The following is a 24392-nucleotide window of genomic DNA, read 5'->3' on the forward strand; positions in this document are numbered from 1 at the left end:
AACCTGCTTGAGCCACTAGTGGGAGGAGGAGGCCTTATAGAAGCTGAGCTCTCCTGGGTAAAGCAAATCACAGTACCTTTTTGTTGTTTTATTTCTCAGATTGTTTTCTTGTAGTTTGCTTTCTTCAACACTGCATGTCAAATAAAAAGTCCCCCCCCCCCTCCTTTAAATTGCAGAGTGCTCTAGTAGTATAGGAAAGAGAACTCCACTCAACACTACAGAGCTCTCTAGTGGTATAGGAAAGAGAACTCCACTCAGCACAGCAGAGTGCTCTAGTAGTATAGGAAAGAGAACTCCACTCAACACTGCAGAGTGCTCTAGTGGTATAGGAAAGAGAACTCCACTCAACACTGCAGAGTGCTCTAGTGGTAAAGGAAAGAGAACTCCACTCAGCACTGCAGAGTGCTCTAGTGGTAAAGGAAAGAGAACTCCACTCAACACTGCAGAGTGCTCTAGTGGTATAGGAAAGAGAACTCCACTCAACACTGCAGAGCTCTCTAGTGGTATAGGAAAGAGAACTCCACTCAGCACTGCAGAGTGCTCTAGTAGTATAGGAAAGAGAACTCCACTCAACACTGCAGAGTGCTCTAGTGGTATAGGAAAGAGAACTCCACTCAACACTGCAGAGTGCTCTAGCAGTATAGGAAAGAGAACTCCACTCAACATTGCAGAGTGCTCTAGCAGTATAGGGAAGAGAACTCCACTCAACACTGCAGAGTGCTCTAGTAGTATAGGAAAGAGAACTCCACTCAACACTGCAGAGTGCTCTAGTGGTAAAGGAAAGAGAACTCCACTCAACACTGCAGAGCGCTCTAGCAGTACAGGAAAGAGAACTCCACTCAAACATATAAAATATACTAATTTTCATATCAGTGACCATGTTTTCTTTTCCAGCTCTGAAATTAGGGGGTGGTAGCTTCGTAGTGCTGAAAGTGTTAAAGTGAAGATCAGCCCCCTGATTATAAATCACTGATTTGCCTGTGGTGGATCCCTGAAGCGAGCCGTTTAATGACTTCTTAATCTTTCACATCTCTTTATCTTTCAAAACCATTTGGAACAGGAATACAAACATGATGTATTTTTTTTTTTAAATCAGACATTTATAAAGAATGTTATCTTTGATACAGTCACCCTTTAACTCCATATTCACCCTTGTTTGTTTTATGTAGCATGTGCTATGGATGTATTTCCTACATCCACTGGAGGCAGTGTTGCAGGGGCAGGTTAACAGATACAGTCTGACGTCAGACATGATTCTGAGAGCTCTGGTAAGGACATGGGTGCTTTAAACTTCTCAGTTTAAGAAAGTCACTGGGAAGTAATGGCGGAAACATAACATGATACAAAGTGAATCTAAGAAGAAGAATCTGTTAGTTAAGAAGAATGTCAGAGAATGTTTGTCAAAACCTTTTGCTTTAGTAGCAACTCCTCGGGTTGCACTTGAGACCAAGGTTCTTGAAATCAAATTCAGTTGTTTAAAATAGAAAGACACTAAAACGATACTAAAACACAGAAGCATTATTGAGTGTTCGCTGACTCGAGACTGACCCACTCTGCCTTGGCTTGATGTTTTACACCAATACTAGCTTTCTTATTGTTACAGCACAGACTGACAAGAGGTTCGTGCAGGGAGCTCTTAATATTGCTGTTCAGATCCGTGAATGTGTTGTAAATGCCCCAGATTTCCACTCTCACTCCTCTCTACTTCCTCTTGGCTGTCTGAGAGAATGGAATCATATTTCCTGGTGTCCTTCACAACTGGTACACGTATCTGCTCGCAGCGAGAGTGGAAACCAGGTTGTGAACAGTTTGAAAGACACAATGAGGACAGAAGGGGGATGTCTCTCTAATGAGCCATTAAACAAACACAATTCCTACCAGATTCAGTGGAGATGTGCTGAAAAACAGGGCCTTCTTGGTTACCTTGGGCAAGGTGAATTGTTTCTATGTCATTTAATACAGGAGCGCTCCACTTTTTCTATAAGGTAACAAGAAGTTATGTATTCAAAAGAAAGTTAGTTATAAAACCAGTGCATTGAGAGGATCAGAGAGCACTGGGAAATGGAGGCACCTGTTTGTAAAGTGCATTGAGAGGATCAGAGAGCACTGGGAAATGGAGGCACCTGTTTGTAAAGTGCATTGAGAGGATCAGAGTGCGCTGGGAAATGGAGGCACCTGTTTGTCTTTCATGGTTCATGGGTGGGGATCAACTTTCATCTTACTGGTGGCTCTGATTTAGTATCGCTGACATGCTTGTTGTTCATTTCTTAGTCCTCCGTTTATCGACTCATTGTTTATGTGCATTAATGAGCAGTCTGCTCTTCTCAGAGAGCGTGTTCATTTCAGTAAGGGATGAGAAGCTTGTTGCAGTCCTGATTTATCTTCATTGTGTCTTGTGTGCTGCTTGTGCAGTATATTTCTGCTTGTAGTTTAAGAGGGTATATTTTACCCCAGTCATCTTTCAAACAATATCTATGTTTAAAATTGCTTTGTGAATCGTGACGCATCTTAAAAAAACAATGAATACTTTATGACTCTGAATGGTGATTTGTTTTTCTTCTGGGGGTTGCTGTGGTGGTTTGGCGATGTTAAAAGTTTAAGTATTTAAAATGTGTCCTAAAAGTTTAACCACTGTCAAAGATACGCATGCCAAAAAGGGCAGCTGTAGTGTCTCTACAGTGGGATGTGTGCAATGTTGTTTATTCAATATGTATTCAAAGTCTTTTCCGTGCACACATGCAGTCTCATCCACATTAATGTTGCGCTGCATCATGAAATGTAACGGCACTCCAAAGGCAGTTCTGCACGGGACGCTTCTGTGCATGTGGAGTGCTTAAAAAGGCTTCAGCTCAGCAGTTCAGAGGCATGACAATAGACTTACATTGTATTTGCATTCCATCTGCTACAGCAATGCATCTAGAATAGCAGCTTGTTCCATTAAATTGTGTTGCTTATAATTTTATGATTTTGAACTGGAGACGTTTACATGTACGATCTGGTTTGCTTCACTGTAATATATTCTTCTTACAATACCAATGTTTATTCAGCTTGCATAATTGGATAGGACATTTGTAACTGCTGCAGAATGCAGCCCCTCACCCACTACAACATAAAACACACTCCGTACTCCTTTCGCAGATGTGGCACTAGTTCTATCCCAGCTCACAGCTGAGTGATAAATTGAAAGTAATTGAATTTCATTGTTATAGATACATTAAATGCACTCACCAGACACACCAATAATGCCTGCAATGTTCTGCCAGGCATTGCCCTTTTAATGCACTTACTGAGCAATCATGGAGCAGAGGATACCACTGCACATCAAGAATCAATTTCTCCTCACCCGTGTTCCACGTGCATTTGTGTTTTGAGCTGTGTCAAGATTGCTGCAATGTGTGGGAGACATAGAACAGAGTTCTGTTCAGGTGTAGACGCTGGCATCGCTCGTGAGTGGTGTAGACGCACCCATACATCCAGTCACTTCAGAAATCGTGAAATCCATCATAACTGTGAACAAAATAAAGCCTTATTTATACAAAGGCTTTAAAGAGCAACGTGGTATGGGAGTGAAATACTAGCGCTTTCTTAATGTATTCTTCTTCCTTAGATTCACGTTGTATCCCTGCAGCCTCAATAGAGCTCAAAATAGTATCTACCCTTTATGTACACCTGGTACACGAGAGCAGCGGTTTTCAACCTTTTCAGCTCTAGTACCAGTGTTTCAAGCAGGGACCACCAGGTGTACCAGTAACTGTGCAATCTTAAACAGCTGTTGTAAAACAGAGACCTACCCCATTGCAACCAGTTTTCTCACTGAAAATGTGATGGCATCAACTCATTATTTGACAAGAGTTCACCACAATCAAAAACACAGAGTGGCTGCTTTTGAAAGTTCACAACAAATACCTCTCATCATAATTTCTCATTTCTCTGTGAGCATTTTTGTATAAATTAGATTCCTCGTGTTCATTAAAAGGTACGTGAACAAAATATTTTCCTTTTTAATGTCTGCTTTCCTATGTCTTGACCCTTTCCAATCTGTAGCTTTTATAAACACACCACAGCCATATCTTTCAAATGTAGAGCACTATAAAAAAAATACAACTGACATGGACTTTCAGGTATTTTTTGTTTTGTATTTAAAGGTTGTATTATAGGGCTTTTATATTTAAGCACACTTCAGTTTTACACTGTGTAATACACGGTTTATTGTTCTTTTAACATGCTGTATTGTAGCAAACATTTTTCAGTTAGGCAATGTGTAGCCTCAAAAAAATGTGTGGCCTGCCAAAGTGGTTAAGTGGATTTTGTGGCCCTCTGCTACCTCAAAGTTGCCCATCTGTGTGTACAGTGTAGCAGGGACGTGTTTCAGCACCATGGTTAGGGACAGCTCCTTGTCTGGTGGGTGTTCAGCACCATGGTTAGGAACAGCTCCTTGTTCATGGGTGTACAGTGTAGCAGGAAAGTGTTGTTTCAGCACCATGGCTAAGGGACAGCTCCCAGTAGTGTGTGTTGGTAGGGAGTTGTTTTCTGCTTTCCTATCAGTTTCTTGCATCTTCTCACAAAAATTGAAATGCAAGTGATTGTGCTGAGTGCCATTCCATGTTTTGCTGTGGGCGGTATTAGACCCATGTGGACTTGGATAGATAGACTGTGGAATTCACAAGCTTATTCCATCTGTGTCCTATTCCCATCCCTGTGTGATATTGAGCATCGGATAGGCACAAACATGTGCTGCTGAAAAATGTCAAACAATAGCCAGGGGACAGTTGGCAAAATCAACATCAACTGAAGTGTCAGGAATTAATACAACACCACAAGCTATTTTTAATGTGTTAATTCATTAGCAATGTTTGCTGTTAAATATAATCATATATTCTTAGTGTGCCTATGACAGTATCCAGTTGTGCGGAAGGAAACTAAACTTGTATGTAATTGAAAGTGATGCCAGTGATAATATATATTTAAATATATGTTTTAAATATATTTAAAATCATTATTTCAACATCAGTGGGAAACATCCAAATGGAAATGTAACAATGTAACCATAAATGTAACTTATACCTGTTCTCTGAAGTTGCCAGTCAATATAGCTTCCAATGGTTTTCCTAAGGCACAATACAGTGCTGCTCTGGCTGCAGGTTCAAAGTGGGGTGACTGCTCTCACACAGCCTGGCGCTCATTCACAAGCCTGCCTCCTCATTGTGCGTCATTCTTCCACTCGGTACAGAAAGGGCTTGTCGACAGTTTGGGGTGAGCGCCCAAGTGTAATAAAGTCCTGCTCCTATGTGCTAGGCACCTGCTAATCAATTACAGTCAGTGACTCAGGTGACACGTCTGTAATGTTTCCTTGCTTCCCAGCATGCCCGCGAGCTGCCTGTTCTTTCCTTGAGTAATTTTGCCCGAGCTCATGTCTCAATCCACACCGCCGTCTCCTGCAGATATTTACACTGTCATCTTTGTTTTTCTGCTTCGCTTGGCAGCTGCCTGTACTGACGACATGGGAATACTGGGGAGCGGAGAGTGGAGTGTTTAGAATGGTGCTCGTTAGTAGGGGGAAGGATAGTGACAGTGCTGGAGTCGTTTATCAAAACTTGTAATCTCGATCAAACTGATCCGAATTGTGTAATCCTATATTTTGTGCTCGAGATTACTTTAAAAAAAAAAAAAAAAAGGATTTAGTAATCATAATTGTATGTAATCTTAATAAATGTAGTCCAGCAGTGACATTTTCTGAAAAACCGGATCAAAACGATCCAGATAAAAGTAATCTTTGTTACAAAACAGAGGATAACAAATTCTGAGGGGCATGAGGGATGCCATTGTAAAGACAGGGTGGACCTGCTGGAGGGGCAGTGAGGGATGCCATTGTAAAGACAGGGTGCACCTGCTGGAGGGGCAGTGAGGGATGCCATTGTAAAGACAGGGTGGACCTGCTGGAGGGGCAGTGAGGGATGCCATTGTAAAGACAGGGTGGACCTGCTGGAGGGGCAGTGAGGGATGCCATTGTAAAGACAGGGTGGACCTGCTGGAGGGGCATGAGGGATGCCATTGTAAAGACAGGGTGGACCTGCTGGAGGGGCAGTGAGGGATGCCATTGTAAAGACAGGGTGGACCTGCTGGAGGGGCAGTGAGGGATGCCATTGTAAAGACAGGGTGGACCTGCTGGAGGGGCATGAGGGATGCCATTGTAAAGACAGGGTGGACCTGCTGGAGGGGAATGAGGAATGCCATTGTAAAGACAGGGTGGACCTGCTGGAGGGGCATGAGGGATGCCATTGTAAAGACAGGGTGGACCTGCTGGGGGGGCAGTGAGGGATGCCATTGTAAAGACAGGGTGGACCTGCTGGGGGGCAGTGAGGGATGCCATTGTAAAGACAGGGTGGACCTGCTGGGGGGGCAGTGAGGGATGCCATTGTAAAGACAGGGTGGACCTGCTGGGGGGCAGTGAGGGATACCATTGTAAAGACAGGGTGGACCTGCTGGAGGGGCATGAGGGATGCCATTGTAAAGAAGCACTTTCAGTAGGATCCTCCATCGACATTTCACATTACAGATGTGTCATTTTCCTACATCTTTATTTCTACACAGCACACGCTCACGTGTTGGGCATCATGTAAATAAACTGAAAACAAAGCTGTTGATCTTGATAAAAGCTAAACCACTAAATGCGGCACTCAGACACACATTGTTAATTTGCCAGCATGGATACCAAACTGAAATAAATATGTGAAACGTGTATTAATACTCTATTGGACATATAGTGTGTGTTTTCTATCAAGTCAAACAAAATATCTATGTTCTATGAAAAGTGAAATCCACCGTCACAGTAGGATCAAAATGATCCTGATATTTTGCATAAAGTAATCCTGATCTCTTTAAATTCTGAAAAACCCAATTACAACATTTAATCGTGTTAAAAGTGCGATGGAATTACCAAAACGAAATCCGTATCACAGTAATCCCGATCACATTTTAATGTTTTGATAAACCCAATTTCACAATATAATCCTGAGCAAATACGGAAATCCGATTACCAAAGTATTGAAAAACTGGCCCCTGGAGATCTGAAAATCTTTTTAAAAGAGTGTGTCCTTTTCAGGAAATTCATTAAACAGACTCGGGGTATTAACTCCTTCCTTCCCTTGCGAAGGCACAGTCCCGCCATCTTCGCTTTGATGCTAAAATACAATTCCTAGGAGATGGTTTACTGTATTCTTCCATAAAAGGCAGCCCTTGTTGCCAGCCCAGATGGTTTACATTCCCCACAGGTAGTTTAGTTGTAGGTACGTAAGCTTCCTCCCACTTTACATGCTTGCCACAAGCAGCAGTTTGTTTAAGGGAGGGAATAATAGGTGATTTTAAAAAAGTAGCTCAAACTTTATTCACAATTTTGAAATTATAAAAATTTGGATCAAATTTAGCAATCTCCATTTGCAGGAAAATGCATAATTGCTTGTGATCCAAAGTTTTGTGTCTAAACGTAGTATTGACTTTATTCAAAGCAGTCAGTTTTGGGAGCTAACTACATACATGTAATTAAATACATGTAATTATTTTTTTCTGTTTTACTGAAGTGATTTCATTCAGGGTAGTGGAGGGGGGGGGGGGGGGTTGGATGCAGGACACACACATTACTGCTATTATGACATTTCTAAGCTGTATGTTTCTATTTGAGTGTTTTGGTACCACTATTTGTAGTCTTTGGGACAATTATACTGTGTATTTATGTAAAACCTCTAGGTGAAAGAACACCTTTCATTATTCTGGGAATTGATTTTATTTTGTAAAGTGTTTTGTCTGGTTTTGAGTTTTTTAAATGGGATGGCAGTGAGTGATATAATTAGCACGTTCCTCCTCCCTTCGTGTTTTGTCACTGGTTTGGCCTCTGCTGCTGAAACTCGGGTTCAGATGAAAGCGCAATGATGGGCAAAAGCATCAGTTTTGTGAATGAACTTTTCGTTTTTGTTTAATAGCTCTTTACCATGGTACCAAAAAGTTGCCCACAGTAAATCTGCACCGTAATTTTACATTGGTTATACTGTGCATTTCCCATAGTTTACCATGTTTAATATGCTGCACTACACCTCTCTGTGCTTTACCATGCATCTACTCTGCCTGGTTACACTTTGCTGTGCTTTTACCAGGATACACTTTAATAAGGGAGGACCTGAAGGATCCAGCACCAGGTCTAAACAAGTTGAGCCCTTTCACTGACATGCTAAACAGACTGGACTGTTCAGTAGTGCTAAAGAAACCTGTTACAGAATCATAGAGCCCTTTCTGTTTCAGCAGTGTGGAGTAGTGGTTAGGGCTTTGGACTCTTGACTGGAGGGTTGTGGGTTCAATCCCAGGTGGAGGACACTGCTACTGTATCCTTGAGCAAGGTACTTTACCTAGATTGCTCCAGTAAAAACCCAACTGTATAAATGGGTAATTGTATGTAAAAATAATGTGACAATTTGTAACAATTGTAAGTCGCCCTGGATAAGGGCGTCTGCTAAGAAATAAATAATAATAATAATAATACCCCTGAATAATTGAGGTGCCCCGGACTGCTCTCTCTTCAACCGGAACTGATCCGTCAATAGCACCTTAAATAACCCCCACTCCTTTAATAAAGCCAGCATCTGGGGCAATATGGGGAAATGAATGGGCAACTTGTGAGGAGCAGAGAGCACGTTCTCATTGACTGTGGCATGCAGATCTGACATTTAGCTAATTATGGAAACCAACCACCTCCTTTGTTTTGTTTACTTGTGAAAAGATGTATGAAGAGGTTTCTTGTCTAAATGCTTCCCAGGCTCACAGTCAGCAGGCAGGTGAACGTGTTAAACCAGCGACCTGGAACATCAGAGTCTACAGAGTGTTGGATTTTGTGTATTTTCCTTCTAACTAGGAGGCATGTAGAGAATGTGCTTGTTTGAATTCTCCAGCATGCAGCAGCTGCCACGGTTAGTTAGTGAGTGCTTCGTTTTATTACTGTGTATTTAAAAGCAGCTCTGAAAGATCAATAACTTGAGTATACAGCCCAGCGATTACACAGGCTGTAAACTGCACTTTGAAAGCATCCTGAAAGTGCACTAGAGACCCCTGATGCACAGTGGAGGTGCCTGTATGTACGGTATGAAGAGTATCACAATCTGAGGGTATAACAAGTTACCTGTCCATCAGTCTGTACAGACAGATCTATGTTGCACTTGCATATTTTATAGAACAGCTTATTCAATTGTGATGGAACTCGGGTAGAACATTCAAGGTATCTCATGGAATGGGGGTAACAGAAGAACACATGTCATTTTACATTGTAATAAACTGAATGTACTGCTGTTGTGTGACAGCTTGCTACTTAAAGTCTTTGAAGAGGGGAAGCTTATGTATTCAGGGATTCCAAGATATTTATTATACAAGTGGTTTGAGTGGGAGAAAATGAGCAACAAATGCCCCAACGGCCAGCACCACAAACCAGCAGGAGTGCCCCAACGGCCAGCACCACAAACCAGCAGGAGTGCCCCAACGGCCAGCACCACAAACCAGCAGGAGTGCCCCAACGGCCAGCACCACAAACCAGCAGGGGTGCCCCAACGGCCAGCACCACAAACCAGCAGGGGTGTCCCAACGCCCAGCACCACAAACCAGTAGGGGTGTCCCAACGCCAAGCACCACAAACCAGCAGGAGTGCCCCAACGGCCAGCACCACAAACCAGCAGGAGTGCCCCAACGGCCAGCTCCACAAACCAGCAGGGGAGGTCTAACGGCCAGCACCACAAACCAGCAGGAGTGCCCCAACGGCCAGCACCACAAACCAGCAGAGGTGCCGCAGTGCCCAGCACCACAAACCAGCAGAGGTGCCGCAGTGCCCAGCACCACAAACCAGCAGAGGTGCCCCAGTGCCCAGCACCACAAACAAGCAGGAGTGCCCCAACGGCCAGCACCACAAACCAGCAGAGGTGCCCCAGTGCCCAGCACCACAAACCAGCAGAGGTGCCCCAGTGCCCGGCACCACAAACCAGCAGGAGTGCCCCAACGCCCGGCACCACAAACCAGCAGGGGAGGTCCAACGCCCAGCACCACAAACCAACAGAGGTGATCCAACGCCCAGCACCACAAACCAGCAGGGGTGCCCCAACGCCCAGCACCACAAACCAGTAGGGGTGTCCCAACGCCCAGCACCACAAACCAGCAGGGGGGATCCAACGGCCAGCACCACAAACCAGCAGGGGGGATCCAACGGCCAGCACCACAAACCAGCATGGGTAGCTGAATGCTTTTTTTGACACTGTACAGTATATCGCACTGAAAATCATTTCGGGTCTCTCATTAGTATAATGTCTTGTATGTTATTCCTTTAGTAAAAGTTGAAACCTTTCAACAGTGAACAAATGTGAAAATGTGCAGTGTAAGGAACCTATGGTTTAGATTTTTTTTTTTATTAAAGTTTGATCATTTCTAGTATCTTGATGTACAGTATTTTAAAGCAATACATTTAATACGTATATGGTCATTTTTTGAAAAATGTTAAATAAATCCAAAGTAAAATATGACTGAATATTAAATATTAAAACACAAAAAGACTACTTTTTTATTGAAAATGTAGCCAGTAATTTAAACAGTAAACTGTTTAGGGTTATATTCATAAAATGCTTGCACTGCAAATGTTACTGAACGAGCAAGAAACAACTATGAAGGAGCTCTTAAACTAACTTCCTGAGTAGCTTCCTAAAGTGAAGCTTTCTAAAATATTTTTGTTTTCTGTATAGGGAAGGTCTGTAATGGTGTGCTAATGACTGTGTGTCTCCTCTCATGTCTCTTTGCAGGGTAGCTGTGCTAATGACTGTGTGCCTCCTCTCGTGTCTCTGTGCAGGGCAGCTGTGCTAATGACTGTGTGCCTCCTCTCGTGTCTCTGTGCAGGGTAGCTGTGCTAATGACTGTGTGCCTCCTCTCGTGTCTCTGTGCAGGGTAGCTGTGCTAATGACTGTGTGCCTCCTCTCGTGTCTCTGTGCAGGGTAGCTGTGCTAATGACTGTGTGCCTCCTCTCATGTCTCTGTGCAGTGTAGCTGTGCTAATGACTGTGTGCCTCCTCTCATGTCTCTGTGCAGGGTAGCAGTGCTAATGACTGTGTTCCTCCTCTCGTGTCTCTGCAGGGTAGCTGTGCTAATGACTGTGTGCCTCCTCTCATGTCTCTGTGCAGGGTAGCTGTGCTAATGACTGTGTGCCTCCTCTCATGTCTCTGTGCAGGGTAGCAGTGCTAATGACTGTGTTCCTCCTCTCGTGTCTCTGTGCAGGGTAGCTGTGCTAATGACTGTGTTCCTCCTCTCATGTCTCTGTGCAGGGTAGCAGTGCTAATGACTGTGTTCCTCCTCTCATGTCTCTGCAGGGTAGCTCGTGCCGCTGCAGTCCTGCTGTCTGATCCCAGCTTCCAGCTGCACTCCATCCAGCACCTCCTGGGAGAATCAGAGCTCTTGTCTTCATTCAGGGCAGCCCCACCATCTGCAGAGCGCAAACACTTCTCCTTGCACACCTGTGAGTACACTGCACACCAACAGGCTAGAGGGCAACTATAAGAAGCTAAGTCAAGTACACAAACATTTCAGCTAGCACCTTCTTCAATGCCATAAAATGTGTCTACTTGTTTTAGTTTCCTTTAGTTTGACCTTAAAATTCTCCTGATTTTTGAGCTTTTTGAAGTGATGGGTGATATAGTGGAGGCATCTGCATATAAGTGTCTAGAGAACTTTGGTTAGCTTGGTTAGAACATTCTGTAGCATAATTAATGAATTAATGAAAATGGCAGATTTCAGAACATTCCAGAATATCCTATTTCATCATAAATGTTGTCTCCTGCACGGTAGACAGCCAGCTGACATGGATAACGATTCAAAGTACTGTATTCTTTTTTTTAATTAAAATATGATTTCTAACAATATAATACTATATATAGAAGTGACCTGTCTCTGGGGAGTGTCTTCTCGTTTCACTCTTTGGGTGACAGAACCTCTCAGCTTCTCTAACCCAGTGTTCATGAGGATGAACATCTTTTCACTTGGGATCTGGGAGTGATTGGAACCCAGGGGGGAGTGGGATACTGTATGCATCGTGCAGCACAATGTTTTTTTGTTGTTTTTGTTTTTTTTAAATGCCACCAAAGAAGCTTTCTTCACAATATAGAAACTCCAGGCAGGTCGAGAGAAGGTGAAAGCATGCAATCCACCACCACAGTGTTAGGGGTTTTAATCTTGACATTTTCTATTGAGCGATGAATCATTCGCTCTGTTAACTGATTCATCACACCTGTTTGCTAGTGCTATGAAATTGCATTGAAAGTTATTAGCCAAAGTGAGTCATTTCAAATATTTTTTTAAATGCCATTGCTGTTTTTGGTATACCGTAAGCGTTCAAGTTTCAGACTAACGGAGGTAACTTACTGAGTGCTATTTTGTTTAGGTTAGCGGAAGAGAAAGTATGATATAGCTGTTAATTTTCTTTCTTTTTTTTATAAATTTAGTCGTCGGCAATGATTTTTACCCCGGTTTTCTCCCCAATTTGGAATGCCCAATTATTATTTTTATCCTGGCTCACCGCTGCAAATCCCATGCAGACTCGGGGAAACGGCAGCAGACACACGCATCCTCCAAAACGTGTCCCACCAACCACCAGACCCATAGTGCCAGAGGACAACACAGATCTGAGTGGCTTCTACAGCAGAGCTGCAGACGCCCTGTCGGCCACAGGAGTCGCTGGTGTGCAGTAAACCGCGGATTACCCTGCCGACCTAAGCCCTCCCCACCCGGTCGGCGCTCGGCCAATTGTGCGCCTCCCCCTGGGAACTCCCGCCGATGGCATAACCTGGACTCGAACCAGCAATCTCCAGGCTATAGGGCGCATCCTGCACTCCATGCAGAGCACCTTTACTGGATGCGCCACTCGGGAGCCCCATAGCTGTTCATTTTCTGATACTCTTTAAAAGAAATACGTTGAATACCATTTTGTAATAAACGTACTTGCAACTAAGGTGATACTATCATAGCATTACTGTGAAAATAAAGCACTGGAGCAAATGTTGCAAGTGTTTTTCTCTTCATTCTGAGGTCTTGTGAAATATCGGGGAGGTCTTCCAGTTGCCCTTTTGCCAAGGTCTTCAGAAGTACCCTTTGACATTTTACCCTTTGACATTTTTCAAGATTTCTTTTTCACACACCGTTTTTTGATACCGTACTCGGGTAGACAAGATTCATCGATCAGTTATTTTTAATCGATCAAAGCCCACAGGTGTGATTTAATGGATTCAGCCCCCAGATATATTCACATCATTATATAATGCAGTGAGCTCATTTAGGAATGCAAGGCAGCTCCTCTCCTGTCAAAGGGAATCAAGGCTGCTTTTGTTTATGATTACATTTCTTGCCAATTCATCCACTTTAGGAAAGGCAAGCGTTCTAAATTTAGCAGCTCCTGCCAATTTCAAATGATGTGCCTCTTTGGCAGAGTAAATGCTTGCTCTCATTAAGAAATGTGCCTAGTAGAAAAGTGTATTTTTAGTATTGATAGCAGTGAATAGATAGCGAGCGTGTCTTTCCTTTTACAGTGTATAAGTGTGTTGCACAGTCCTGGTGCAGGGACACACACACACTGTGCATTACATTCCTATAGGGGACACACAGTTTACATAGTGATGCACAAACAAATGAACAATGAAAGAAGAGACTGTATCTGAAGCACATGTTGCATGTGAATCACGTTGGCAGTAAGCAGTAGAATCTGTCACTGAGCTGGAAGTGAAATACTGGATCTGTCACTGAGCTGGAAGTGAAATACTGGATCTGTCACTGAGCTGGAAGTGAAATACTGGGGTCTTCGAGTTTTAAAAAATGGGACCAGCGAAGTAAACATGTAAACAAAGTGTATTTCAGCACAGTGTTGCCCGTTTTAATAGTTTGAAATATGTAATCAGTGATATAGAAACAATAGGCACTTGTGTGAAAATGGTAGACCTCTTTGTGCTTTAATAAGGCATCTTAAACAACTTCTAAAAAGTCTCATGCATTTTACTATGTGTGGCTACGAGTTCCTTTTCTCTTACTATTTTTAATGAATTGCATGTCTTTCCAAGGTGTAGAGCAATGGGCAGCTGTGATACATTTGCACTCTAGTGGAGCTTCAAAGAATGGAGCTGCTGTTGAGTTGCCTGCCACAGATACTATGTAACCATGTATCTTTATAGTAGTAAGAGCCGCCACTTTGGACCAAGTTTCCTTCTGTTTTGATAGCAATACACTGGCACAACCCTTTGACTGATCTAGCCTCTGTCACGTATCTCTAAGACAGGCAACTAGCACAGAAGAGCAGCTGCTGCAGTCCGGGTAAATAATCTTAAATATCAAGAGACAGGAACTGAAATAAGAACCACTCGGTATGATTGCAAACTGAACCAAGGAAACAGTCAACAAAAAGAAGTTACTTGCTCTTTAATAAAGGAAGACTTTATTTCACTTTCTGTCTTGATCATGTTTAAACTTGGTGAGTGGCTCTTAATGAAAACCGGAGCTTTTCATCCTCCAGCGCTGTCAGCCTCTCCTTTCACAGCGAGCCCTGTGGACAAAGACACAGCCCTCAGTCTCAAGACTTCAGTATATTCAAGCTGAGTGCCGGAGGAGCCAGTCTTTCAGCAGGCTGAGCGCAGCCCTGTCGAGCTTCACTTATCTGTGGAGGGCAGGGTGCTGCAGCAGTGAGAAACGTACCAGCAGGAGTTCACAGAATTCACTAAGGTCCTGTGCAGCGAAATCAAACACAGGCGTTTACATTGAGATCGCAGTGTCTAGTAACCAGCTCCCTATAAAGGAATATCTGATAGCTAGAGGCTGCATGTGAAAGAATTGCAATGTATCTATAGTGTCCTGAGGAAACAGGGTGGAGGGCTGTAAGAACAAGCTGGAAATGGGCAGCAGTGTGGAGTAGTGGTTAGGGCTCTGGACTCCTGACCAGAGGGTCGTGGGTTCAATCCCAGGTGGGGGACACTGCTGCTGTACCCTTGAGCAAGGTACTGTACCTAGATTGCTCCAGTAAAAACCCAACTGTATAAATGGGTAATTGTATGTTTTAAAAAAATACTAATAATAATGTAAATGTATGTAAAAAAATAATGTGATATCTTGTAACAATTGTAAGTCGTCCTGGATAAGGGTGTCTGTTAAGAAATAAATAATAATTGCAACACACAAGCATGAAAAAGCAAAGCATCCCAAACAATAATGGAAAAAAAAACTAAAAATATGAAATAAGATTGCATAAATCTGTAAAGGACATTGGACCCCATGGGATTTTTTGCACAAAAGGAAACAGACATGTATTAAATTTTCATACATATACTTTTTTATTGTTTCTTTATTTTCTGATGTTTGAAATGATCCCGAGTTATTTCAAGCACTCAAATAATGGGCTGTTTTACTTGTAGATGTTTTGTGTGAACTGAGTTCAGGAGCTACTCTTGTGTTTAGAGATTAGGAGCTAGCTCTTAGTCTTTAATGACACTTGGCTGATCCAGCCTACATTACACATGCCCATGGCAGTGAGCTAGAAAAGAAGAGTAGCTCCTAAACTCAGATCAAAGCACCTGAACACAGTACAAAATGAAAGAGCACCACATCTGAGCCATTGCAGTAAGAACCACACATAATGATTGCAATTTCAAGCTACAGCTCAGGCCAAAAGTTTTGCATCCCCCTGTAGAATGAACTCATTTTGCTTCATAAAGTTGAATTAAACCTGCTGAATAATGTTATGTTAAAATATTGAGTTACTTACATACTGCTTTGTAGTTTTCCATATACTTAACGAAGAGCAGAAAAATGTGACATTAAGAGGCTTGGTGGTCCAGTGGTTAAAGGGCTTGGTACCAGGAGGCTCCAGGTTCAGATCCCGGCTCAGCCACTGACTCACTGTGTGTGACCCTGAGCAAGTCACTTAACCTCCTTGTGCTCCATCCTTTGGATGAGACATTGTTGCTGTTCGCTCCTAGGCTCTGCAAGTCGCTTTGGATAAAGGCATCTGCCAAATGACTAATTAAGAATTTTATAATCTAACATGAAATACTGTACTGAAATTCATCAGGTAGACTTTTGCAATAAATTCTGTAGTTTCTTTGATTACATGATGTTAAATAAAAGATCAAAATTATGTTCATATAGTTTATATATAGTTTTTTCATATAGCCGGGTTTCCACACCGTGAATTCTCTCCCTATCAATTAAGGTCATACAATTTTAGACAATTTAAAATTTAAAGTTCCAGATAACATTAAACAATAACAAATTGCTAGCGGACATGAAAAGTCTCTTTGGGGTGCAAAGCCCCTTCAAGGTGATGCATTAGCCCTGTCTGCTAATTGAAACCCTCACTGGTCTCTGATTTAAATTAAGGTGGTGGTAGCTCACAAAATAACTCCATACATCTTATCTGTCACGCTGTTCCATTTCCACGTCTCGAATGTGCAGTTCTGGAAGAAACAAACATCTTTTAAAATATGATGTCTGCTAATACACGAAGTTACAGAAAATCTCTGCTTTGCAGTGGTCTTGCGCCTCACCTTCAACACTTTCATTCCTGTTGCAGGCAGTAAAATAATGCAGAAGACACTGCTAAGGGATTGAAAACAACAAAAAAACAAGGCAAGCAAACTGAGGACTTTCTTTAACCTAGAGTAGTACCAGATAGCATGTTTTATAATGGGAACAACATTTCTGTAAAATGTGTTTCTTTCAAAACTGCACGTTTTGAGATCTAAATAGCGAGAGGAAGTGGCCAGATGAATGGAATTAGTTTGTTAGCTCCAACCCCTTTAACAGAGGGGAGGTCTAACTAACCCAGACATTCTCCAGATGGGTTCACTCTTTATCTTGATTGCTAGCAGCCCACAGTATGAGAAGGAAAAAAAAAACTTTAAGGCTGACTGTCTGCCTCTGGAAACTCTTTTTGTTTCACTGTCCATTTAGTCTGCAAATGAGACATACCTCTGTGTATTGAAAGGGAGCTCCATTATACTCTATCACAGGACAAGTAAAATCTCTCGGCCCTTCAATTTTATTGAGATTCCAAATCCTGTATTCCAGTGGATAAACAAACGTCACCAAGGCCCCCATTTACAGCACAGCCTGTTGCTGAATGGCTGGTTCAGCTCAGAACTCGCAGGGGAAGCAGTGATATCTCTTGTAGCAACACTTGTTTTAATTGTTCTTTTACCAGGTTTTTGGTTAAAATGTTAATGTCTTTTGTTACAATTTTTGCTCAGCCCCTGTTTTTGAATAGTAAAAGGGTTTGGCTATCATTTTAAATGCTTCAACTTTCTCAATTATCAGGTAAATAACACACCGCTGCTTTTTTAGTGACCAGCAGCATGTCTGTGAAGTATGAAATGCTTTTCCTGGCAAGATAGATTGCAGTTTTATTGAGTCAAAGCCATTCACACTGAAAACTGGACAAGCTTTCATTCTGTGCAGGAGCAAGGCAGATTTAATCTGGCGTGTGGCATGTGGTGTAAAACTGGAAGAAGAATGAGTTTATTCATCTTAATTACTGAAGATTCAAGAGTTTGGATTCACTGCAGTATGAAATCTAATTATTGAATTCCTCTTGGGTGTTAATCTAAACAATATTCACAGTGCATCACTTCACAGAGGAAAGGTGGGGTTGCTCTTTAGTGATCTGGACTTCCTCTTTCAGCATACAGTGGTGTGCACAGTTATTACAACACCCCAATGCTTCTGCTTTCATGTGTTGTGCATATGAAATCAAACCACTGCAACTGAAAGTCTTGGAAAATTGTCATAATAGGCAAATTAGTAATTGAATGGATGACTTTAACAGGCCACACATGCAATTAGTGTAATCTAGAATAGTAAGAGAAAGGGAACACAGAGCCACACATGGTAAAATGCAGGAGACTTTTTAGAAGTTGTTTAAGATGCCTAATTAAAGCACAAAATGGCCTATTGTTTGTATATCACAGAAATTGAGATTCTCACACCCAGTGTTTTTCATGCAGGTAAGTCTATAAAAGATATAAATAACAAATCTTGAGGTGTTCTAATACATTAGCACACTACTGTACACCCCAATATTGCTTTCTTAAAAGCATTGGAAAAATCATATGAAATATTCAGACACCATATATAACAGGCAACTCTCACAACTATATAAACATTGTATATAACAATGACAAGCAAATGTATCCCCTCTCCAATATCCACACAATTAATTGAACTAATTAATTGAATTTAATTCATAATTGAGGCCCTTAAATCAAAGATCATCTATCTTGTTCTGCTTTTTATGTTGCAGCATTTTATATTGCAGTATTGCAGTAGTGTAAAGGTTTTATATTGCAGTAGTGTAAAGGTTTTATATAGCAGTATTGCAGTAGTGTAAAGGTTTTATATAGCAGTATTGCAGTAGTGTTTAGGGTTTTGTATTGCAGTAGTGTTATGGTTTTATATTGCAGTATTGCAGTAGTGTTTAGGTTTTTATATTGCATTATTGCAGTAGTGTAAGGGTTTTATATTGCATATTGCAGTAGTGTTTAGGGTTTTGTATTGCAGTAGTGTAAAGGTTTTATATTGCAGTATTGCAGTAGTGTTTAGGGTTTTGTATTGCAGTAGTGTAAAGGTTTTATATTGCAGTATTGCAGTAGTGTTTAGGGTTTTATATTGCAGTATTGCACTAGTGTAAAGGTTTTATATTGCAGTTTTGCAGTAGTGTTATGGTTTTATATTGCACTAGTATAAGGGTTTTATATTGCAGTAGTGTAAGGGTTTTGTATTGCAGTAGTGTAAAGGTTTTATATTGCAGTATTGCAGTAGTGTAAGGGTTTTATATTGCAGTATTGCAGTAGTGTTTAGGGTTTTGTATTGCAGTAGTGTAAAGGTTTTATATTGCAGTATTGCAGTAGTGTTTAGGGTTTTGTATTGCAGTAGTGTAAAGGTTTTATATTACAGTATTGCAGTAGTGTTTAGGGTTTTATATTGCAGTATTGCACTAGTGTAAAGGTTTTATATTGCAGTTTTGAAGTAGTGTAAGGGTTTTACAAGCACACAGCATCACATTCATGTAATCTAATAGAAAACACTCTGTCGCAATGGTAATGTGCAGATGGGAAGTAACACAGTCACAACCTGGTCCCTTGCAAAAAGGTATATACATTACTTTGTCAGAAAGATGATTTCTAATGTGTGTTTTATACATTTATAAGGGCCATTCTCGCTGTTTTGCATTATTTCTTAAAACCCAATACCACATGCTGTATATTGTAACACCCCAGTATACTGTGTTCTGCTGTCATATTATTGTTGTTAGGGCAACTTGCTATGGGTATGATCACATCACAGTTAATGTGTGCTTCTTGTTGTTTATCATTTATTTTCTGTATTCTGTCATCACATGCCAGTGACTTTTTACAATGCAGAAGTTTAAAGCACCCCTTGTGGCCTCAGTAGAGCTCTTGGACTCATGTCTAGCATGCCCCCTGTAGCACCCTGTCCTAGTGGATGTAAGGAATATATCAGTAAGAAATACCACATAAAATGAGCTATTTCTTGCATCCATACATGGGACAAGATATTAGAATAGACATGATTTTGAGAGCTCTAGAGGCCACAGGGGCGTTAAGCTTCTGAGATTTAAAGAAACACCAGGATGTGATCACTGAGACAGAAAATGGCACAAAGTGAATCCAAACACCAAGAAGAATACTTTAGTTAACTCTGATCCTTCGTAATGGATCGCCTTCAGTTAATAATACTGACATCAGCAGAAGACACTTACCTCTCAATTGGAGAGCTTGCTATTTAGTTAAATGGTAACACGCTGGTTTTTGAACGCTGAGGTTAGCGATTTGCATCCAGCCCTTGCCTCTCAATTCATTTCAGTGGGCTGAGTTGTCAAGCCTTGTTTAAAACTATAACAAGGAACACTCCCAATATCATTTTTATAGTGATCTCCTGAAATGAGACAAAAATGATGTCATATTACACCCTCTTCATTAGTAAAGATGACTTAAAGGAGGACAAATGGCAGCCCTAGTGAGAACACAAAACGGCCAAATAAAATGTCATGGTGCTAAATGTCCCACCCCTGCTGCAGCGCCCCTGACCTCCAGAACTAAATGAATGTGAACGCGGGGGCGGCACTGACACTTGTCAGGAAAAGAAAAGGAAACAAGGTTACATGAAGGACTGGCTTCTCCGGCACTGAGTTTAAATCCCGCCCCGCGCCCCCCTATGAAACAAGAGCTTCAGAACCCGAGCCCCTGCTTCAACCCCGTCCCGAAGGGTGTGATGGGGCACAGCTGAAACGTGAGCTTCAGAACCCGAGCCCCTGCTTCAACCCCATCCCGAAGGGTGTGATGGGGCACAGCTGAAACGAGAGCTTCAGAACCCAAGCCCCTGCTTCAACCCCATCCCGAAGGGTGTGATGGGGCACAGCTGAAATGAGAGCTTCAGAACCCGAGCCCCTGCTTCAGCCCCGTCCCGAAGGGTGTGATGGGGCACAGCTGAAATGAGAGCTTCAGAACCCGAGCCCCTGCTTCAACCCCGTCCCGAAGGGTGTGATGGGGCACAGCTGAAATGAGAGCTTCAGAACCCGAACCCCTGCTTCAACCCCGTCCCGAAGGGTGTGATGGGGCACAGCTGAAACGAGAGCTTCAGAACCCAAGTCCAGGAATAACACTATGTAACACAATTTTTGTTCCTGGGTAGTAAGTGTTATTTCCTAATTGTTTATGCCTCAAAAGTATAGAAAATGGCTATTATTCCCCATAAACTTTGCTTTTGTGACCAGGACAGTGATATTTTGAAATGTACCTATTTCCAGTGAGAAAATGGGCGAATTTGTGTCTTTTCGTTCACATAAAGTCAGAAAAAAACAACATATGAATCCAAATTAACATGTATTTATACTAAAGTAATACAAAAATGACTACAAAAGATTTAGAAGTGAGTAGTTTTTCGAGATTTACGATTATACTGTAAATCACTTTCACGAATCAGCCCCCAAATGTAGTCTCCCATCATGTTCTCGTTATACTGTCCTTGGTAGCGGCGTTCAAAGTCCAGTATATCCTGGTGGAAGCGCTCGCCTTGCTCCTCCAAGTACGCTCCCATGTTCTCCTTGAATTTATCAAGATGAGCATCAAGGATATGGACTTTGAGGGACATCCTACAGCCCATTGTGCCGTAGTTCTTCACCAGAGTCTCAACCAGCTCCACATAGTTTTCGGCCTTGTGATTGCCCAGGAAGCCCCGAACCACTGCGACAAAGCTGTTCCAAGCCGCTTTCTCCTTACTAGTGAGCTTCTTGGGGAATTCATTGCACTCCAGGATCTTCTTTATCTGTGGTCCGACGAAGACACCGGCTTTGACCTTTGCCTCAGACAGCTTAGGGAAGAAGTCTTGAAGGTACTTGAAGGCTGCCGACTCCTTATCTAGAGCTCTGACAAATTGTTTCATAAGGCCCAATTTGATGTGCAGTGGTGGCATCAGCACCTGCCGGGGGTCCACCAGTGGCTCCCACTTGACGTTGTTCTTCCCCACAGAGAACTCGGTCCGCTGTGGCCAGTCCCGCCTGTGGTAGTGCGCCTTGGTGTCCCTGCTGTCCCAAAGGCAAAGATAGCAGGGAAACTTGGTAAAACCGCCTTGGAGACCCATCAGGAATGCCACCATTTTGAAGTCTCCTATGACCTTGATGCCATCTCAGCAAAATGCAGATATGTATCCACTTAGGCAGCTGGAACTAAACTGAACTGGTGGGCTTAAGGCCCCTGTATTTGTACTACTATTTATATTACTGGAAAGTTCTAGAAAGTTCTAGAAGTTAGTCCAAGTTTACTCAGCACTGAATCTATCTGGAATGTTCTGGAAAATAGGTAAATTTCAAAATATCACTGTCCTGGTCACAAAAGCAAAGTTTGTGGGGAATAATAGCCATTTTCTATACTTTTGAGGCATAAGCAATTAGGAAATAACACTTACTACCCAGGAACCAAAAAAATAATAATAATTTGTTAGACGGTGTAATTAATTCAGCAATTGCTGAAGCCTACTGGGAGAGGAGGTAGGAACTCAGTTAATTTCAGCAGTAATTAGTCGCTACCTGGGGGGGAAGTGATCCATTAAAAAGGATGATGAATGGATGTTCTGAATGGCCTCCTTCCTTCCAGTCATCTCTGATGTATTGCAGTCATGGTGTTCGTAGCCTCTTGTGGTGTGAGGTGTGTTCTTGGCTTATAGATTTACTTTGAAAACTAGACTTTGGAATCTCAAATATGGCACTAGACTCTATGGAGGTCTGGAATCGTCCAGGAGGTCTGGAATCGTCCAGGAGGTCTGGAATCATCCAGGAGGTCAGGTCAGGTCAAGTGAAGTGAGTTTGGTCAGCGGTCTCAAGCTATCCCCCATGGACTTTACTCCACTCACAAATCCACAAGTTTGGCACAACTGCTCATGTTATGTAAAGTGCATTGCGGTTCTGATCATCATATACAAACCTAACAGTCACACTTCATGAATACAAACCCAATTCAGCACAACCGTCCATTTCTGCTTGAGGTGCTGTCTCTCTCTTTGAATGAAACCAGAGCAGGGGCACACAGAGGTCCTCATCGCTGTGTAATAAGGTTCCAGAGTTTGTCTCATTATAGCCAAATGCAATCCTAAACATCTAAAAGGAGGCTATGATAAAAGTTTGGTGCAACTTCAAGGCAGTTATCATGTTTAGCATGTAGAGGGAGGGACATGATCAGCTCATAATGGTGTCTACTTTTTTCATCAGGATCCTAAAAAAAAACATCTTCCAAAATACCGCTATTGTATCATCACTGTGTTGTATTGGTCTTTAGTGACGATGAGCAGTACTGGTGGTGTCTCCCATGGTGACTGTGTGCCACTCTCTTTCTCTCTCCCTCCCAGACACAGATTACATCAGCCCAGAGGAGCAGCAGAAGGTGGAGAGGATGCTGTCCTTCCTGACCAACGAGTCCAAGGAGGCTGCTGCCAGTGCTGCGGTGAGTCCTGACCATACTCTTCACATGGGCGAGTGCTGTGTACTCTACTCACATGGGCGAGTGCTGTGTACCCTACTCACATGGGCGAGTGCTGTGTACCCTACTCACATGGGCGAGTGCTGTGTACCCTACTCACATGGGCGAGTGCTGTGTACCCTACTCACATGGGCGAGTGCTGTGTACTCTCCCCTCTTCATTATTATCAGATTGTATTCAAAGAGCTGTAAGTTCGAAGGAGTTCTTGGAGTCTGGGAGCACGTACGGAGATGTAGAGGGATCACAGCTGTGTGTCTTGGGTTTTAGGTCCAGGGATGTCAGTGGATCACAGCTGTGTGTCTTGTGTTTTTAGATCCAGGGATGTAGAGGGATCACAGCTGTGTGTCTTGTGTTTTTAGATCTGGGTGATGTAGAGGGATCACAGCTGTGTGTCTTGTGTTTTTAGATCCAGGTTTGTTAGAGGATCACAGCTGTGTGTCTTGTGTTTTTAGATCCTGGATGTAGAGGGATCACAGCTGTGTGTCTTGTGTTTTTAGATCCAGGGATGTAGAGGGATCACAGCTGTGTGTCTTGTGTTTTTAGATCCCGAATGCAGAGGGATCACAGCTGTGTGTCTTGTGGTTTTTTAAGTGCTGTTATCTTTTCCGGGAATATGATGTGTTCTTTCATCTTCTTTCGCTCTGTGGTGGTTTTGAGTGTGTGTTGGAAGTAAAGTAAATTGTCAGCTAATTGTTGATGGTTAATGCATTGGCTCTTCACAGATTTCACCAGTGGGGATTGTGTAACAGTTTTCCCCAATACTAATTCTAAGCATGATTTTAAGCTTAGTATCCTGGGTTTGGCAGGGCGTCTTATTTTCCTAATTTCATTTTTATTGGTATTTTAAAGTTATTTAGTTGACGTTACCACCGCACATGGCAGCAGAAATTGACTTAAAAGAAAATATTCAATCCCAAAATACTAATACAAGTACAACTGACCAAGCCTCACAGAAATGCACATTTACTTATAACAGTGTGCTTAACAAACCTATGCCATGGCAAGGCTGTTGCTCAGCCTAATATCAGGTACGGGTCCTAATGAAGTGACCAGGGAGTGTATGTTCAAGTCCTAAACTCTAATTTAATACATTACTTGTTGATAATAAGAGCAGACCAGAGCAGATCCGAGCAGCTGGGTAAGGCACGACACATGTGGATGAGCTGCAGAGAGCAACGTTCTGCCAGCCCTGTAGTTTATCTCAGAACTCCGATACATCCCCTGTTATTGTTCACTGCAGTACACTGTTTCAAATGATATAATCTTCAACCACTGCAGTATAGCATTTCTGTTTTGCTTGCAGTGCTAC

At 42.4% G+C, this 24392-nt stretch overlaps 1 protein-coding gene across 1 annotated transcript in view; it reads left to right on the top strand.

Annotated features, from left to right (window-relative positions):
* Nucleotides 1-24392, top strand: part of LOC117412228 (E3 ubiquitin-protein ligase RNF123-like) — a 174431-nt gene that overhangs the window by 112631 nt on the left and 37408 nt on the right. The window contains exons 36-37 of the mRNA XM_058988900.1: nt 11378-11523; nt 22953-23047. Of these exons, the coding sequence (XP_058844883.1) occupies nt 11378-11523; nt 22953-23047 (241 nt within the window). The remainder of the gene's footprint in view (nt 1-11377; nt 11524-22952; nt 23048-24392) is intronic.

This window comes from Acipenser ruthenus, chromosome 16 (assembly GCF_902713425.1).
Source record: "Acipenser ruthenus chromosome 16, fAciRut3.2 maternal haplotype, whole genome shotgun sequence".
Taxonomy (NCBI): Eukaryota; Metazoa; Chordata; class Actinopteri; order Acipenseriformes; family Acipenseridae; genus Acipenser; species Acipenser ruthenus.